Below are 19,017 nucleotides of genomic sequence, written 5' to 3' on the forward strand. Positions count from 1 at the left end.
TAGAGATGAGGGGACAGACCTGAGGGATATTCAGAAGACCCCATAACCAGGATTGGGAGAGGGGCTTGGGACAGTGGAGGGATGCAGCAGGACTACCTGCTTTGGGGCTTGGAATCAGCATCTTTGGCAGCACCTCCTTTGAGATAAAGGTTACAGGGGGTTCAGGTTGAATGCAAACAGCTTCATGCTGTAGTCCACCCTGCTGCCACCCTCTCCTCTATGTCAGAAGTATTCTTATTGGGTTTTGTTTGGTCAGTTTTTGGCTTTTCCTTTAAAGGTCCAGAAATGCCCTTGGTGTGTTTGAGAGACTTTGAGGCCCATGCACGGGAGCAGCTGTCTAAGTCAACTTGGGACTTTATCGAAGGAGGAGCTGATGAGTGCCTCACGCGGGATGACAACATCGCAGCATTTAAAAAGTCTGGTCTTCTGTATCCTTTCTATTGCTAAGCTAAGGTGTACTGGTTGAGAGCTCTTTGGAAGGTAGCAGTCCTGGTTTCTGCCTCCAAAGAAGATAGAGTACTCAAGACATAATAATGGGTTTCTGTTGTTGTTTGGGATTTGGGGGGATTTTCTTGGCGGGAGACAGGTGACTGGGGAGAGCATGGATGGAGAGACAATCTATCTCAGTGCCTCTGCAGAACTACCATAAGTGAGTCGCCTGAGTGCTGATCACGGCGACTTTGCCCCTGACAAGATAGGACAAGAGTCCCAAGGTCTCCAGCCACCTGGGCAGGGAGGAGAAGCTGGCTGGGTAAACCTTGAGCCTGAACTTCTGGCTTGGAGGCAGAACAGGAGAGAGGGCTCAAGGCTGGAGGAAATATGGAGACCCAAGGAGTCTTGGGGGTGAAAGAAGATTGATTCAAGGGAGAAGAGTTGGGCGGCACAGCAGCGGGTAGAGCAGGGGTCGGTAAAGAGCAGCCCACAGGCCAGGTCGGGCCCACTGCCTGTTTTTGGATGGTGCGCAAACTAAGGTTGGGCTTTTTCTTAATTTTTAACTGCTTGAAAAAAAACAAAAGAAGAAGAATTGCAATATGTCGAATTATATGAAATCAGAATTTCAGTGTCCACAAGAAAGTTATTTTAGAACACAGCCATGCTCAGTCATCTACATATTGTCCCTGGCTGCTTTGGCATTACCACAGCAGAGCTGAGTAACTGTGACAAAGACTGCATGGCACAAAGCTTAAAACATTTACCATCTGGCCCTTTACAGAAAATGTTTGCTGACCTCTGTGATAACAGAGGTCAGGAGAAAACTGGAAAATGGGATGCATGGTGAACACTATCTGTATTTTCATACTTGTTTAACACTATACTAGGCACTTCAATTGCTTTATCTCATTGTGTCTTCACAAGACTATTAGGAAAGTTGGATTATTATTCCCATTTCACAGATGAAGTAACTGAGGCTCCTACCCAAATTTGCACAATCAGCATTTCCAGAAAAATCTTCCTCAGTTTACGTATAGAAATAATAATATGTTGTGGAAAATAAGCACTTTTGGACCCTGAAGCTAAGTATCTGTTCGACTTAAAAGTTCGTTTCATATGATTATTATTTGTTAATTTCCCTACCTTCTAAGGTAGTGTCTAAGTCAAATCTTCAAATGAATTAGCCTCTAGCAAAAAAAAAAAAAAAAAAAAAGTTGTGGTCATTCTCTGGGATTTGTTCTCTTTCAATGACCTTTTCTTGCTTTATAGAGATTTGTTTCCAACCTAAGAGGGAAGAGACTGGAACTCCGTCCTGCTTATTCCTCCCCTTTCTAGTCCTTGTTAAGATGGATCAATCAAAATATCCAAGTGCCGACAGTCTGGTCAGGGAGGCACAGCTCCAAGACACAGTCCTCTGATGGAGAAAGGCAGGGAACAGCGTGGACCATGTGTGTACCGGGAGTTCAGAGAAGGCGGGGTTAATGTGGAATAGGGGGTTGGGAGAGGCTTCCGGAGGAGCAGAGCCTCTAGCTTGTCTATGCTGCCTAATCAGCTGCCAGCCAACTGACTCCGCCAATGGTTTCTCGGGACCCAGTGTGGTCTAGATCTGTGTCAGGAATCTGGAGGTCCCAGCGCTAAGCAGCACCTCCGTGCTGGTGAGTCATCCCACCGATAGAAAACCTCTTTGTTGTCCAGCACAGAATCCGCCTCCGTCCCCGGTACCTGAAAGATGTGTCAAAGGTGGACACGCGGACCACAATCCAAGGGGAGGAGATCAGCACCCCCATTTGCATCGCACCCACGGGTTTCCACTGCCTTGCCTGGCCTGATGGAGAAATGAGCACAGCCAGAGGTGTGAACCCAGCCCACCTTGAGGCTCCCTTCCCAAGGGCCTTAAAGTGTTCAGAGGTGTCCTTCAGAGCAGGGGCAAACAGCTCCAGAATTTCTCTAGAGAAGGGGCTTAGGGACAGCAATCTGGTTGGAATTAAGGGTAGGAAAAGGAATGCTTAAAGCTACATTTGCATAACATTTCACCTAAGATTGAGAAAATACCAATTTTCCATTATAAAGAATGGTGAGGGTGGGAGGGAGCTACAGGTGAATAGGAGGTGAAAATCCCACCAAGCCATCCCAAGGAAGAGGGGCACTGACTGGCCCCTCTGACACAGCATCTGGGGGGAAAGGGCTGCTCAGTGTGGCCCCAAGGGTAGGGCTCTCTTTGAACCCTCATGGGCCAGGGCTGGGACTGAACGGTGTGCCTCTGAATTTAGGATGAGGAGAAAGTCATGACGTTAAGCCCTAACACAAAGCCCTGGCAGGTGCTCTTGTCCAAATGTTCCATTTCCCTTCTCCTCCGTTGACTTGATCATCTTATTTGACAAAAAGTTTTTCACTGGGTTTTGTTTCCTTCCTAGTACCCCTGAGTTCTCTTCCCTCATCTGCCACCACTAAAAAATAAGAAGAGAAGAGAAGGAGAGGAGAGGAGAGGAGAGGAGAAAGGAAGGGCAGGGGGTAAAAATATTCCTGTGCCTCATTTGTAATCTTCACCCGAAGCCAAATCTGTTTTTGCTCAAGTTGCCCACGGCTTCCCTGGGGTCTTTTCCTTTGACTCTGTGATATGGGAAGCAATGAATCCATGGATTCTAGAGCTGAAAGTGACATCCATCAGGTTAGGAACCAAATTTGGCTAAGCTGAAATATGAATACCCTGTATGAATATGACTGCTTTACAAAATCTTCATGGTTGAGTGTGCTGTGTTGTTTTGGGGGTGGAGCAGGAGAATGGGGTACCTCCTGTTGACATTAGGAATTGAAAATATTCACTGTGATTAGGTCAAATTCTCTGCCCATGGGTTGTAGGGTGGTAGTGACATTAACCTGTTGGGGAATCCCCTGAAAATGATTAAAGTGGGAAATGAGAAAGATGCGATCAGCACATCATTGTCACCGTCGTCATCATCCCCATTATCCCTAGTATTTGTATAGTACCTCACTTCATAATTTTAAAAAATGCTTCCATAGCTAGTATCTTATTTAATCTTGCAACAACCCTATAAGAGAGGTATTATTATCCCCCCACCCCGCCCTTTTACAGATAAAGAAAATGAGACTCAAGGCCACACAGCTAAGACGTGGTAGAACTCGCGTTCTTCTAACTCCAGATAGCATGTTTTTTTCTGCTGCAATCCCTCTCCATTGGAATTACGTTTTCTCATCCTTTGCCTTCTTTAATTCCCTTCTGCTTCATTGATGAGTTCACAAGAAGCCCATTTCCTATCTGAAAGCCGCAACATCTTCAAATCGTTCTGGGGACTCAAGGTCATCTCTAGCCTGAAATATTTTAATATGCAACACAGAGTTTGTAAGACAGGTTTTACAGAGGAGGACCCAGACAATCTGATCAAACACGTGCAATGCCTGCCTGCCTGACAGGGAAGCAGAATGAAGTCAAGCTTTATCTTCACTCACAGGGCAAGCTGGCCAGAGGAAACACAGACTCCTAGGGCATCTCACCCCAGTTCAGAATGCCTCTGCCCTCCAACCTGAGTTGTGTCCTTTGCTTTGCAGCTGCGCAAGCAGCCGGTATCTGTTACATCACCAGCACGTATGCCAGCTGTAGCCTTGAAGACATTGTTGCCACTGCCCCCGGGGGCCTGCGATGGTTCCAACTGTATGTGCACCCAAACAGGCAGCTAAACAAACAGCTGATCCAAAAGGTAGAATCCCTGGGTTTCAAAGCTCTGGTAATCACTGTGGATGTACCCAAAATTGGCAACAGACGACACAACATTACAAACCAAGTGGACTTGATGAAGAACTTACTGCTAAAAGATCTCGGCTCACCTGAGAAGGTAGGAAAGATACCAGAGCCAAGCGGGCAGGCGTTACAGGAGGTAGATTTCCATCCCTCTTTCCTATTTTCTTTCTTTCCTCAAGAAGTCATTGGGTACCTGTTCTGTGCCAGGCACTAGGGATGCAGCAGTTCAAGAAGCAGATGTGGTTCCTGCTGCCCGGAACTTCCAGACAAGCAGAATATAAGACAAAATGTTCTTTCCCATCCCTGGCAGCCCAGAAATGTTCTGGGAAGGGCTGGGTTCTGGGAAATAGGAGAGCTAGGGAGAGGATTTTTTCATGAAATAGGAGAGCAAACTAAAAAGTTCTTCCAACATTTTCTACTTTATGCCACATTTAGAAAATGCTCAGTCTGGATGGCATACTTAGATAAATTGACTATCGGAAGAGGATGCTCATACCCAAGGTGAATGGCCCATGGTGTGTAGTCAGCCCAAGCCCCACCCTCCTCCCTTGAAAACTGGGGAGGAAATATCTCTGTACACCTAGAACTCATCCACGGGGCACCAGAGTGCTACACACTTGTTTAGACAATGTGACTACAAAGGGCACTTCTCCCATTAAAATCCTGTAGTCTGATGGGATGGAGTTCCCCAGAGAGAGAAAGCCGTGGTAAAGTTGGAATCCCTTGGCTACATTAGAGGTAGCGATATCAGCCTTTTCAGCCAACGGGCAGCTCTGATACCCAGCCAAGTGACTCAACAGTTCTACTCATTAAACACAAATTGGCCTTGACGTTTTCTGGAATCTTGGATTCCAGGGACACATTGGGATCTATAGATATTTGACTCACATGGTGAGCCAAGATAAATATTGGATAATATCTGACTTAAGGTTATTGAAGTATTGCTTAGTTCTTGTTACCCTGTGCATATCTCAATCATAACACATCGCAATGGCCTATAAATGTTTTTGCTTATCTATCTCACTTACTAAACTCTGAGGTTTGTTTTTTTTTTTTTTAAGTAAGGACTGTGTCTTGTTTGTCTTTATGTGCCCAGATCTTGGCACAATTATTGAGCAGGGACACAAGTAATGGTTAATGAATAAGCAATGGAAGTAAAAGTCTTTTACACAAATTTTGTTAGGAAAAGGAGCTAGAAGTAGTGTTGGGTTTTGTGGGCCCTCTTTTCAAGGTTTTGGTGGCTCTCCAAATGGATCCCATCTTTGGAATGGGAGTCTTGAAGGAGTTCAGGACTAAAGTTCTCTTTTATTCCCCCACAGGGAAATTTAATGCCTTATCTCCAGATGTCCCCCATTGACTCATCCATCTGCTGGGATGATCTCTCCTGGTTTCAGAGCATGACTCGATTGCCCATCATCCTTAAGGGGATCTTGACAAAAGAGGATGCAGAGTTAGCTGTGAAGAACAATGTCCATGGCATCATTGTTTCCAACCATGGTGGGAGGCAGCTTGATGAGGTTCCTGCTTCTGTAAGTAGGATGACTTCAGCCTGGGTGTGTTTGTGAGTGCTCTGTTGTGTGTGTGTATGTGTGTGTCCACAGCAAGGTACTCTGTGCAATTTGGTGCACATTCCCCTCTCCCTCACCACCTGTGTTCATATCTACCTGCGAATTGTTAAGGACTTTGAATCATTAATGATAGCCTAGTGTGTGCCAGGCTATTTTTACAAACTCAATGTATGTCATCTCTAAATCTCAAAACAGTCCTGCAAGATGGGCATTAGTATCTGTATTTTACAGATGAGGATACTAGAGTTTAGAGATGTTAAGTAACTTGTCTGAATTCACACAGTAAGTGTTTAAGGTGAAATCTGATAGAAGAGTTGTTCCCAAGGCATGGAGGTCTCCTGCCTTCTGGAAGAAGCATTCAGCTGGAAGCTTGCCTGTCTGCATGGATTGGAACCTCATCTTTTCTCATATGACACATCCCAGGAAGAAACAGTGCCTAACTGAAGCTAGTAAATAACTGTCTTTCATAGTGAAACTTAAAAATGCCCTATGAATCCTTTGCTAAAAATCTGGGATAGTCTAATTTTTCCCCTAACTTATGAATTTGTCCCTTATAGATAGAGTTTGAGGAAAGAAAAGAAAAGGAGGGAGGAAGGGAAAGGACTTTTTAAGGGAGTTAATTAATTAATTAATTAATTAATTTTATTTTTTTTTGTGGTATGCGGGCCTCTCCCGTTGCGGAGCACAGGCTCCGGATGCGCAGGCTCAGCTCCGGACGCGCAGGCTCAGCGGCCATGGCTCACGGGCCCAGCTGCTCCGCGGCATGTGGGATCTTCCCAGACCGGGGCACGAACCCGAGTCCCCTGCATCGGCAGGCAGACTCTCAACCACTGCGCCACCAGGGAAGCCGTATTTTCTTTTTTTAAAAATTATTAAAAAAAATTTTTTTTAATTCTTTTTTTTTTTTTTTTTTTTGGCTGTTTTGGGTCTTTGTTGCTGCACGCAGGCTTTCTCTAGTTGTAGCAAGTGGGGGCTACTCTTCACTGCGGTGCACGGGCTTCTCATTGCTGTGACTTCTCGTTGCGGAGCACAGGCACTAGGCACGCAGGCTCAGTAGTCGTGGCTTGCAGGCTATAGAGCACAGGCTCAGTAGTTGTGGCACACAGGCTTAGTTGCTTCTCAGCATGTAGGATCTTCCCGGACCAGGGATTGAACCTGTGTTCCTTGCATGGGCAGGCGGATTCTTAACCACTGTGCCACCAGGGAAGTCCAACTGTTAATTTATTTTCATGGAGATTTATAGCTTATATTTTTCAAGAGAATCTTCTATTGCTGCTTGACTCATTTTGAGAAAGGGAAGTGGGTTTTTTTCTCTAAGGTCTTTTTTGGCGTTTTTATTATATAAGTAAGACATGTTCACTGCAAGTAAACTATAAAATATACATAAGCAAAAAGAATAAGATAAAAAGATAAAACTATCATACTGACAATAGTTTGGTAATCAACTTAATGTGGCCATAACATTTTAGGTTTGAAAACTATACATGATATTATGTAATTTTCTTCTTTCCATGTATTAATATATCGAGCTCATTTTATTTCAGTAGATACGCTTTCTTGTTTTTAATGGTGTGTAGTATGAATAGACAACTTATATGACCAGCTTCCTATTGTTGAACATCTGGATTGCTTCCAAGCATTCACTATTTTAAACAACACATCAGTGACCATCCTTAAATCTTTAGCACATTCTCAATTACTTCTTTAAAAAAAATTCCAGGAAATAGAAAAGCTGCATCAGCCAGTTTGTACATTTCAAGGCTTGTGAAGCTTGGGGGTTTCAAGTGCCAATCACTGGCCTCCTCCTTTCCACCAGGCTCTACCTGATAGCAAACAGGCATGGAATGATGGAGAGCAAGGGGCACACTTGACTATGACTCTCCGTAAGAGCTGAACTGCAGGGAACGGTCAGGCCTCCTACTTTCCATCCCAACTCTTGACCTAAGACCTTAGAAGAACACAGGTCTTCAGAACACACGCTGAGCTCTCTCACCCAACTCCTGCAAGGATGCCCACAAAGCTATCTCTCACACACCTCGTAACTGACAGAATAGAGGATGCAAAAGAGCTTAGCAGGTCCTGAGCTGTCCCAACTGTGCTGACAATAGGAGGAGAAAGCAAAGAGGCCATCACCAACTAGCAGCAAACAGGGTAGAGTATTGACTTTTGAGAAAATGCTAATAAAATATAATACAATCGGCTTTCCCTCACTAATCAGTTTAGCTAGTCTTGCCCCCTTGGGGAGGACTGAGTAAGGAGTGGGAAAAAGTGGCCGACTAATTTTCCCACTGCACTTCCTCAATAGAGAATGAGTGTTGGCAAAGGCAGGCGCCAGAACAAGAAGAATTTCTCCTGCCCCATCACGTTGATCAACATGTTGTTCTCCCAAGCCACTTGACCTAACAACCAAACCCAAGGTCATCCAGGGACAGCACCAAGATTAGCGTGAGGCTAGTGGGAAACCCACCCTTGGCTCAAAATTTTAGAAGGTGCCAGAAAAACTGAGTAAGGTATATAATAGTTTCATACACTGTTTGAAAAAATGAAATTTAATGCAAAAAAATCCGTGGTGAACAAAATATCAACATTTTTAATAAAGACAGGATCTGTCCCTGCACTTGCATAACACTGCCTCACTCATCTCACTGTAATCCTGGCCCTGGTTCCAATAAAACTTTATTTATCAAAACAAGCCCCCAGCGTACAGGTCAAAGTTTGCCCTTTGATTTTTTAAAATTTTGTCTTCAAACATTATTTATATTTTTGGCACCCCTTAAATTTTGTGCTGGGGTTAATTTCCTCAGTCTTCTCAACCCAGCCCCCTCCTTGTGAGGGATGTGACTCTCTGAGCGAAGTTCCATCTCTATAAGATTCCATATCTAACACCCCTGTACGTCCTCCTGGAACCAGGGAAAAGGTTCAGCCAGCTTTTATCGCCAAAAGGCTCTAATGAATGCCCTGTTATGGATTATCAAAAATTAACTCTCAAACCACACTGAACCCTAGGCTGAAATTCACTCCCTATTCTGTTTCTCAAATTACTGTCAGCTCCGTTGTGCACTATGGCTCACTAGAAGAGTCCTTGCACAAGTATATTTATTCATTTCTCGCAATATTTGTAGAAATAGTTTGTAGAAATATTCCAATTAATACCATGGTGGGACTGTAAAAATACCCCTTATTTGGATGTGAATTCCCTCCAGTCTTTACATGTAAGTCACGACGTATTCAATTCTCCTCCACTTGTAAATTAAAGTACAAAGTCCTTTCCTCCCTGATTTCATACTCTGCTCAGTCTCAGCAAAGGATCTTGTTCAGGTAGAATTCCAATTGACGACTTCGGCAGCGCAAGTCCTCTTAGGGGCCCAGTTTCTACTTCTCCTCTCTGGTCATTCCTCAGTGAGGCACAGAACAGGAGCCCCCGAGGCAGTTCCAGAACATTTTCCTCCAGGACCCTCCTCCTAGACTCTGCAGTCACTCTTCCTTATAGACTTGGAGGAACACAGCTTGGTCTGGGGCACCTTAGGTGCACAAGGCCTGTTGACCAAAGATCCTGGAATGAAAGAGACAAGGTGAGAGACAAGGTCCAGCGGAGCAGCCAGGCCAGAGTGATCAGCTGTTTCTATTTTGTCTTTTGAAGTCTTCAACCCTAGTTTTACCATGTTGCTGCTGCATACCTATCCCATGTCTCAGATAACCCCCAAAGGAGTCAGGAACAAGTTGCTCAAATGTGGTGTATTAGGAATGATGTACAGCGCAGTTACACTGAACAGGCTGTGGTCCAGACGCTAGGGTCATGGCCGATCACACTTGTTTTGCCAAAAAGACTTAGGGCCTTAGCAATGGAAAGCATTTCTAGCTGTGCCACCTTAGACACAGAAAAAGTGGAAGAAAATCAAAAGTCAAAATGTTCTTTAAAAAGAAGAGCATTAAAGTGAACACCACAAATGGAAAATGTCCCCTAGGGGATGTGAAGAGGAACAAAAAGGTTTCTGCTCCATCTCTGTCGGAGCAGAAAATGGCAGAACGGGGAGCCTGCAGAAAGTCCCTGGACCTTGGGAATGTGGCTGCACTGCTTTGATAGGCACCTGCAGCCTCAAGCACAGAAGGGGAGGAAGAGTTAGGCATCGCCCCCGCTTGGACCTCCTGGTGCCAGCCCATGCTGAGGGGGCACTGCTGTCCCCTGACACCCTGAGAGTCAAAAGGGAAATCCCTCGACCCACACTTGTCTGTCCTTTTCAGATCGATGCCTTGACAGAAGTGGTGGCTTCTGTGAAAGGGAAAATTGAAGTGTACCTGGATGGTGGCATCCGAACCGGCAATGATGTGCTGAAAGCTCTGGCCCTCGGGGCTAAATGCGTTTTCCTGGGGAGACCCATCCTATGGGGTCTTGCCTACAAGGTGAGAGTGGCAAAGGGAAAACCAGCCGGAAGGTACCACGCTTCTCATTCGTTTCCACGCATTTCTGTGGTTTAACCCCCAAGCCTGGCCATTTGTTGGAAGGTGCCACAGATCCTGAAGGACGGTGACCCCGCTCCAGCTCCACCATGCTTCCTCGGCAGCATGTTGCCCACTTTCAAGAGCTGTCACCCTACATTTTCCTCTTTGCTTTCCATTATTCCCAACATAGTTCTAATTTCACAGGTAGCCCCATCCTCCCCAGCACAGCTCTGAGCTCACCTAGAATTTATACTCAGCACACGGTCAGAATGTTCCTTCATGCCTCTTTTTGTCTCTCCTTTTCTCTCTCTCTCTCTCTCTGTCTTGGGAGCAGGGTGAACATGGTGTTGAGGAAGTTTTGAACATTTTAAAAAACGAATTCCACACTTCCATGACCCTGACAGGTAAGTTTTTACAATTCTTTTCCTGATTCAGAACTGAAAACAGGCCGTCTGAAGAACAGGAGCAGTGGCCCTTCTAGCTCGCCTTTCCCAGACCCAGTGACTGCCCAAAGGAAAGAACAGGGAGGAAATGGGCCAGACAAAGATTAAGCATGAGCTCAAAATGTGATACATCTACTACAAAATCAAATGCAATTTCAGATTTGGGGAAAGAGGGTCCCGTTTTACTCTGGCCTGCTCAGATCCTATCGGGCTTGTCAGATGTGGTTCTGTGTGTCATCTTTTAAGTAATATTCATGGACTGTGAAGAGTAGAGAAATTATGTCATAGGGGAAGCATGGAGGAGCTGGGGAGATAGAAACAAACAGGAGGACAGAACGGGGAGAAGGAGACGCATCATCCTGCGTAACCACAGACAGCAAGACAAGCATGAACGTCTCGAAGTTACAGCCAGGCTATTTCCGTCAAAAATGAGATGACTGTAAAGCAGTGCTCATAAAAACCTACGTGCTGGGCTTCCCTGGTGGCGCAGTGGTTGAGAGTCCGCCTGCCGATGCAGGGGACGCGGGTTCGTGCCCCGGTCCGGGAGGATCCCACGTGCCGCGGAGCAGCTGGGCCCGTGAGCCATGGCCGCTGAGCCTGCGCGTCCGGAGCCTGTGCTCCGCAATGGGAGAGGCCACAGCAGTGAGAGGCCCGCGTACCGCAAAAACAAAACAAAACAAAACAAAACAAAATAACATACGTGTTTAGCAAAGCCTGGAATCCCAGAGAGTAAAATAGTGGCTCTCAACTAATGATGGTAACTTCTCTCTTCAGGGGCGTTTTGTTCGGGGGGTCAGTTGATTTTTTTCTCATCGGCACAAGGAGGCAGGGTGGGTACTGGAGGTATTTAGTGCTCAAGGACCGGAAATGCTAACTATCCTAAAATGCTTGGAGCTGTCTCACAGAAAAGAATTGTCCTGCCCAAATGCCAGTGGCCAGTAGCTCTGTCTTTGACTGTCTGCTATAGATGGTAATCAATTGCAATGTGAGAGACAGACAAGACGAACCCCAATAAGACCTCCACCCACGCCTCAATTCTAAAATATGGTAATAACAGAAACCTCCTCCAGAAGTAAGGAAATAATGAATCAAGAGCTCTGAAGTGGAGTCAAGACTGCTTCCACGCCATGAACTTATTTCTGTAGATGATGTGACTGAGCGTCTGACGTGTGCTAGGCTCAAGGCAAGACGTCCAGGTCTTTTCAAGTCTGGTTTTGATCTGATATTTAGACAAGTGTCTTGTACTCAGCGTCCAAGTTGCATAGTGTCCACTGGGGCTGCAGACTCACCCTTTTGGGCTTGAGTAGTACAAGCTAGAAAACTTAGATCGGCATTAATGCCAGCAGCAGCCCCTTTCCACTTAGCAGTTTAAAAGAAAAAAAAGGGACCTGGATTACGGCGTCAAGGACCGGGACTGTCCATTTTGGGCCAAAGCCTATGAAGATAAGGCAATAAATGACCCAAGTCGCTCCCATGAGGGAGGGGAGAACACAAGTGTGAACAATATCATATTGGTGTGTTTTACCCCTCGGGGGTGGGGGGGTTTGTGGGGACAAGGATGGGAAGACCTATGGTTTCTGCAGATTCCAGGAGATTGAAGTGACTTCTCCTGCTCCCCCCAATATTTTCTCCTGTCCTTGTGAAATGGTATCTGAACTTCTTTAACAGAAGCCTGTTGGGGGAATTCACAATAACAAAGCTTTTTTATTCCACCAAAAGTTTATACTTAACCACCATTGGGGGTGGAAGTGGTGGCTGGAAAATCTTTTTCTGAAACAGAGCATGGAGAGCACCCTTTATTAAAGGGGCAGGAAAAAAAGAAAGAAAAAACAGGATTATGAACACTTTTATGCCTGACTTTTTATATTTCTTTCCTTCTAATGGTTCTACAGTGAGAATGTATTGTTTTAAATGTATAGAAAAATTACGAATCAACAACCAAATGTGGGGTGGAGAGGAGGGTTTGGGGAGGAAGAGGAAGAATAGAAAACCTAGGCCGACGGCCATCCCTCGGCATCCTCTTTGTGTGTCGCTCCCTCGGGAAAGACGCCCCACGGTCTAGTCCCCGGGGAGAGGGGGGGGTCTCAGCTGAAGGGGGCGCTGTGTTTTTGGTGGAACTCACTAAAGTGCGAAATCATAATGTGAAACCCCAGAGATTCTGTCACCCCTTAGCTTTTCCCTGCATCTCAGACGCCTTGACACAAACCTGGCACCCAGGAGGTGAGCAGTCCATATGACTTCTCGTCCCTAATTCCCCTAGAAATGTGTGATATTTTCCCCTTATAACCCTGAGACATCACAGACCTGGGAGGAGAACACTATTTGCACTACGGTTGAAAGCAAAAGAAGTTTAAAATGAACGTTTTTCTAACTGTGAGACCAATCGCTGAAATTGTATTTATAGAAAGGGTAAAACTGTGATTTGTCTTAAAAAACAAAAATGTGCACATATAAATCATTATCAGCACAAGCCTGCACACACCTTACTCAGCTCTCATCCCTCGTAAGGCGAGGGGGCTAAATCAGAAGAGTGTATGAATCTTCTTCAGATTTCTTGCTGGGAATTAACCACTTTGCTTTAATTTAGCCAGAGCTTTTTCGTGTGAATATCCACATAATTTACAGTAATGAAAAAGCAGGAATACATTGTAATTATGCATTCACTCTTAAACTTTTACTGAACCTCTACCAAGAGTAAGGCAATGTCCCTGGTACCTTGTGGGACCCAGACCCATTCTGATGAGTTTATACTGATAAGTATAACAAGTACACAGATATCACCAGGGCTTAAATGTGAACAGATACTTCACATCTCAAAATGGAATCGCAACACTTTGATGCAACTACTGAGACATTTTTCCATAGTTTAAATATTTATTTCTACTACAATATACAAGCAGAGATTATATTTTTGGCATCTCTGTGCTCCTTGAGGAGGTCTGCCTGCTCTGAAGCTGCACTATTCTGTCTGCCCTGTGGAAACCCAGAGCTCTCAAACTCATTGTCAGTTCTGATGAGAGCACCTCTGGCTCTGAATTCCTGCTTCTGCTGACTTAATTCATTTTACGGGTTATTTATGTATTCCACACCTGCCGTTTCTGTCCCTTATAATCCACGCGGGCATGAAGCTCAACCATTTCCTCCGCTTCCATTTTTGGGAAAAACCCTCTCATTAGTTATACTTCTGTGAGTGATACAATTTGCTAGTTAGGTTTTGGGAGGTGACGGTGCATACACCACAGATGGGGAAAGAACTTCAAGTGAAACATTATACATCCTCTTATCACCAGTGATTTCTCACTGTCTTCTGCGCTACAGTTCTCCAGCTCGTGTTCTCACTTTCTCCCTTCTCTCTTGACATTTGTCTGGAGTCACTGTCTCCAGTCCCTGAGTCTCATCTCAGCGACAGTCCCAGTTTTGCATTTTAATGACGCTCCTCCACCAAAGACGGGTGTTGCGTTTTACAAAACTTTTTCTTAGAAGGCAGTTGTATGAAACACTCGCCCTATCTTGTCTGCTTTCCCTGAGTCATATGCCTCCCTGACAGATACTTCCTGTGTCCTGAAGCCTTATCACGACGGAGATAAAGGTCAAGTGTATCCACTGCACACAAAGTGATTTTTCAAAAGGCCGAAATGTGGTTTTTACGTTTTTACCATGCCGTTTTGACAAGGCTGTTTTAAAAGAAGACACAGGCACAGGTTCACGAAATAATTCCCAGTGCAATCAGAATTAGATGATTCGTTCTGTATACATAACATTTAATCAGGGTGAGCACAAGGGTCAAGTCAAGCTTGTTCCCACTAGACCATCTCTTCCCCACAGTGGGGTAGGTGACTGGGGTTTTAGAGAAATGAGCTTTTTAACTACATGGTTCTTTTAGGCTGCCGGTCGGTTGCTGAGATCAGTCGGGACCTGATCCAGTTCTCCAGGATGTAGAGAAAGAGAGTGAAGGGACTGACTGCTGAGTTCGCCCACAGGAAGAAGACAAAATTTTAATAGGGTGTGTGATGCCATCCTGCCTCGGTCCCATCCTGTCCACAGGCTCATCCCCTGCACCCTCAACCACTCCACCCCAGATCCCTCATATTCCTCAAATGTGCCGATGCTCTTCTTTGCCTCACTGCCTTGTATATGCTGTTCTCTTGCCTAAAATCCTCCTCTGAAAGAAGACATCTTAAAAGGGCAGATCAATAATGACTGAAGTAGCTAGTGGATTAAAATTTTTGAATATACTACGTTTCTATGAAACAGCTATGTAAATCTGCACTCTAGACAGAAGAGCTATACATATAAAATATTCCCCAACAAAAATTATACTCCTATCTGTAGATAATAGGGAAATAATATAGTTAAAAGCTTAGGCTTTGGAGTCAGACAGACATAGGATTGACAGGACTGTGACTTGGGAAAGTTTTTTGATCTCTCTGTTCTTCCATGTCCTTGTGTATAAAATGGGGATTATACTACCTAGCTCGCTAGGACGGGAGAAAGATTGAGACAATGTATGTAAAGTTCAGAGTTCTAGTGTGTTTAAGAAATAGCAGCTTTGGGACTTCCCTGGTGGCACAGTGGTTAAGAATCCACCTGCCAACGCAGGGGACACAGGTTCGATCCCTGGTCCTGAAAGATCCCACATGCTGCAGAGCAACTAAGCCCGTGTGCCACAACTACTGAGCCCGCGTGCCACAACTACTGAAGCCCGCAAGCCTAGAGCCCATGCTCCGCAGCAAGGGAGGCCACCACAATAAGAAGCCTGCGCATGGCAATGAAGAGTAGCCCCGCTCGCTGCAATTAGAGAAAGCCTGCGTGAAGCAACGAAGACCCATCACAGCCAATAAATAAATAAATGTTCCTTTAAAAAAAATAGTAGCTTTTGTTATTATTATTTGGCAAATTCCTATTCATCTTTCAAGACCTTGTTCAAACGTCACCTATTCTTACCTGGCTACTTGTTAAGTGTTTCCTATTGTGTTTTGCACATTATACGATGACAATCCTTATTATAATGTGTTATGTTTATTTATTTGTCTCTCACCACTAATAGACTGTACATGGCTCTGAGCAAGAAACTATATACTTGGTACCGGGCTTAGCATATAGCAGCATCTCAATAAACGTTTGTGGGATGGACAGATGGATGGATGGATAGATGAATGGATGGATGGATGAATGGGTGGATGGACTGAAGATACGTGGGTGAAAGGAGAGATGGAGAAATGAATAGATGCCCTACCAGAGTAAAAATTCCCCAGACTAGTAGTCAGCAAAAGTAGACTTCTAGAGCAGGGGCATCCAGCTGGATAAGATCTGACGCTTGAAGTCAACAAGAAAGTTAAGGATCAATTTCCAGTGCCCTAAATAAATAACTTCATAACTGGTTTCCCCATGTTCTCTCACTCCTTGTTACATTCTGTTCTCTATACAACAATCTGATAGATTTTTTAAGTACAAGCAAATCCTGTACCTCACCTGTTTAAGGCCTTTCTGCGGCTTCCCATTCCACTCAGTATCAGTTCTACACTGATCGTCAGCTCTTCGGGGCACTGTAGGATCATGTTCTCGCAAATCCTTTATCACTCTCCCCTTCATTCACTATGCCCCAGCCATAATGCCTCCTTTCTATTCCTTAAACAAGCCAAACTCTTTTTTGCCTCTAGACTGTCACCTTTACTATCCCCTCTACATAAAATGTCCTTCCCCAATCTCTTTCCATGATTGGCTCTTTCTAGAAACTTAGATCTCAGTTTAAAAGCCATTGCCCCAATCAAGTGAGAGTTCCCTGACTGTCCTATCTAGAATAGGCTCTACTTTACTCATCGCATTACCCTGTTTTTTTTTCCCCTCCCAGCACTTACTACAATCGGCAGTTAACTTATCCTTTGTTTGTTTATTGCTAATCTTCAGCTGCACAGCCACATTTATCAGTTGTGGTCACCTCTTCATTCCCAGCACATGGAACCATGCCCAACGCCATGGAAGGCTTTCAGTAAATATTTGTTAAATGAATGAATCCAAAAAGACAAAGCTGGATCAAACTGCACTGCCACATATGGAGAAGTATAGAAGTCCCAGAGGGAAAACAGTGAGTTATGACAGAACCAAGCTGAACTTGTCACTACCTAAGCCAAAAGACATGAAAAGTCTCCTATCATTCCTGGGTCGACACTTTGCTGCGTGAACTCACGCCATAGTACAGTTCCACTTTTGCCCAGCTTATCCCACATAACCAAGGTCAAGAGAACATTAGATAGCATGGGAAACACAGAAAGAGAACACCGTCCTGCAGCAGCCTCTCTGGTCATAACATTTAATGCTATAGCCATCTGCCTAACCCAAATGAATGGACTATGTGCCACCTACATATTTATAAAGAGAAAATAAACTATGGTGGTATTAGACAGTCCTGTTTGCCTATACTGGGGTGTATTCAGAACCCAGAATACAGGGGAAGTGAACACCCAGACTTCCAAATAATCAACTCCTTTGATTCTTCTCTAAATAAATGATCTTTAAAGGGAAGATCAGTAGTGACTTAAATAGCTATATTTTTTTACATCCTCTATATCTATCTATATCCTCTATATCTCTATGAGATAACTATGGAAATTTGCACTCTGGACAGAAGAGCTATCCATATAAAATATTCCCCAACAAAAATCATATTCCCTATCTATGAGACAGGGCAGAACAGACGAACCAGATAAAAGAAGGAAAGTGAAGCTAGTGTAGTTAGAACGCTTAAAGAGTAGTAGACTGTTGATAGGATTGTGGTCTTTGAAAAGAGGCCTGGGAGACTAAGTTAGATGTCATTGTTAATGGGTTGATAAAAGGAAAAAGATAATTGACCATGACCCTTGTGTTAGATCCTAACCTTTTATTCAGCTAAAAGTTAAAATTGGCTCCTGCATTGTTGGGCTGATGGTCATTTTGAGGCCAAGAAGGGGTCTTAATTTGGCAGCAAGGATGGGGTGCTTATGCTAAAACTTAGGGACAGGCTAAGGAGGTGCCGTGTCTAAGGGCAACTGCCTGGCTGACACAGCAGTCACAGTTGCACTGTGGGACAGGAGGCCTAAGTGAGCAGGGGTGTGAAGAAGGCCCTCAACACACTGACTGGAGTAGCAACAATGTGCCTTGGAAAAGATGGCAGCTTCACAGGATCAAAAAGGGTTATGGGGCGGGGGTGGTCCTGGTATAGCCTGACTCATGCACCACTGCAAGGGATCTTGGGAAACTAACGTTAGTTCACAGAGCCAATGCCAGAGACGTGAGAGAACAGAAAAACAAATGAAAACCTAAAATATTTGTGTTTGTGACCTAGGATGCCACAGCATCCTGTTAAATAAGGTCTATTCTGTGTAGTGTACTGACCTCCAGGAGAGGTAGTGAAAAGAGACAAGAGATTCAGGAACTCTGGAAACAAATTAGGCTATACCAGTCCTTGACCAATAAATGAGAAAGGAGACATCTTTATTTCAGTCACATTGGGTAGTTTTACTAGATAGATGTAGGCTTTCTCAATAAAGTACTAAAGAGCTCAACCAACTGAAGAAATTAAAGTCTGAGAAATATTCTCTTACCCAGGGGTCTCCAAGAACATGGACTCTGACAGTGGGCAGGCTTTGGGCAGACCCCTGAGAGAACTGGACAACCCAGCCACCTCATGTAGCATGGGACGGCACCTAGATAGACTTTGCTCTTCTCTTCCCTGTTCCTCAGCCCTCATACCCCTGTCGCCAGCTGGGACTCAGCATCACATCCACGGGGGCTTGGTGAACTTCCTAGAAATTCGCTCTCTGGAATTCCACTTCTAGATCACAGAACTATGCCTCAGATACCACTTGTTGAAGGCTCTTCCAATTTGTGTTAAGTCCATGACTTTGGTCTCGTTATTCTCTTATGTCAGAGATCAGATAAGAATATCTCAGAACCTCATTGTCTTTTGTGGTGCAAAAGAATAAATAAGCAGCCTTGAAAATAAGGTTTGAAACCAGAGGAATCGTTGGTAAGATAACATCCACTCTCCTAACCACCTCACCACCATCTCATAAATCAGATTTTTTTTGCATGCTCAGACTATCTTGCTGGCTGATGAACATGCAGTAAAATTCCCCAAGTTTCTCTGTAATAACTGTACTTATTATAGGGACTTCTAAGTAGGCATGATGGCCAGGAAGTCTCTTCAGCCCTGAAATCAGCAGGTGGCAGCCTGACTGAGTCATTCCAGACTGGTTTGGGGTAAGAGAAACAAATCACAATAGCATATGGCAAGAAGGCAATTGGGGATAACGGAGTTAGCTTACTTTACAAGAGAATCTAATGTAAGTTCTCCCTGTATACATCTACCTGGTGATAACTGTACTCTTTTTTTGGTCCT

General features: G+C 44.5%; 1 protein-coding gene across 1 annotated transcript; it reads left to right on the plus strand.

Moving 5' to 3' along the window:
• Positions 1–280: 280 nt before the first annotated feature.
• Positions 281–14,586, plus strand: HAO2 (hydroxyacid oxidase 2). The gene is made up of 7 exons (XM_027091134.1): positions 281–416; positions 2,133–2,284; positions 4,000–4,283; positions 5,509–5,718; positions 10,000–10,158; positions 10,532–10,601; positions 14,524–14,586. Exons 1-7 carry the CDS (start codon positions 286–288, stop codon positions 14,577–14,579), a joined length of 1,062 nt encoding a protein of 353 aa, XP_026946935.1. The 5' UTR covers positions 281–285; the 3' UTR covers positions 14,580–14,586.
• The last annotated feature ends 4,431 nt before the right edge of the window (positions 14,587–19,017 follow it).

This window comes from Aethalodelphis obliquidens, unplaced genomic scaffold, assembly GCF_003676395.1.
Source record: "Aethalodelphis obliquidens isolate GAN/ISIS:26980383/991018 unplaced genomic scaffold, ASM367639v1 scaffold70, whole genome shotgun sequence".
In the NCBI taxonomy this organism is placed as follows: Eukaryota; Metazoa; Chordata; class Mammalia; order Artiodactyla; family Delphinidae; genus Aethalodelphis; species Aethalodelphis obliquidens.

Excerpts from the sequence above, each read along its gene's own strand:
- HAO2 (XM_027091134.1), top strand. The coding sequence starts at position 286 with ATGCCCTTGGTGTGTTTGAGAGACTTTGAGGCCCATGCACGGGAGCAG. Across the intron at positions 5,719-9,999 it reads TTGATGAGGTTCCTGCTTCT|ATCGATGCCTTGACAGAAGT; the intron begins GTAAGTAGGATG and ends TGTCCTTTTCAG. Across the intron at positions 10,602-14,523 it reads CACTTCCATGACCCTGACAG|GCTGCCGGTCGGTTGCTGAG; the intron begins GTAAGTTTTTAC and ends TGGTTCTTTTAG.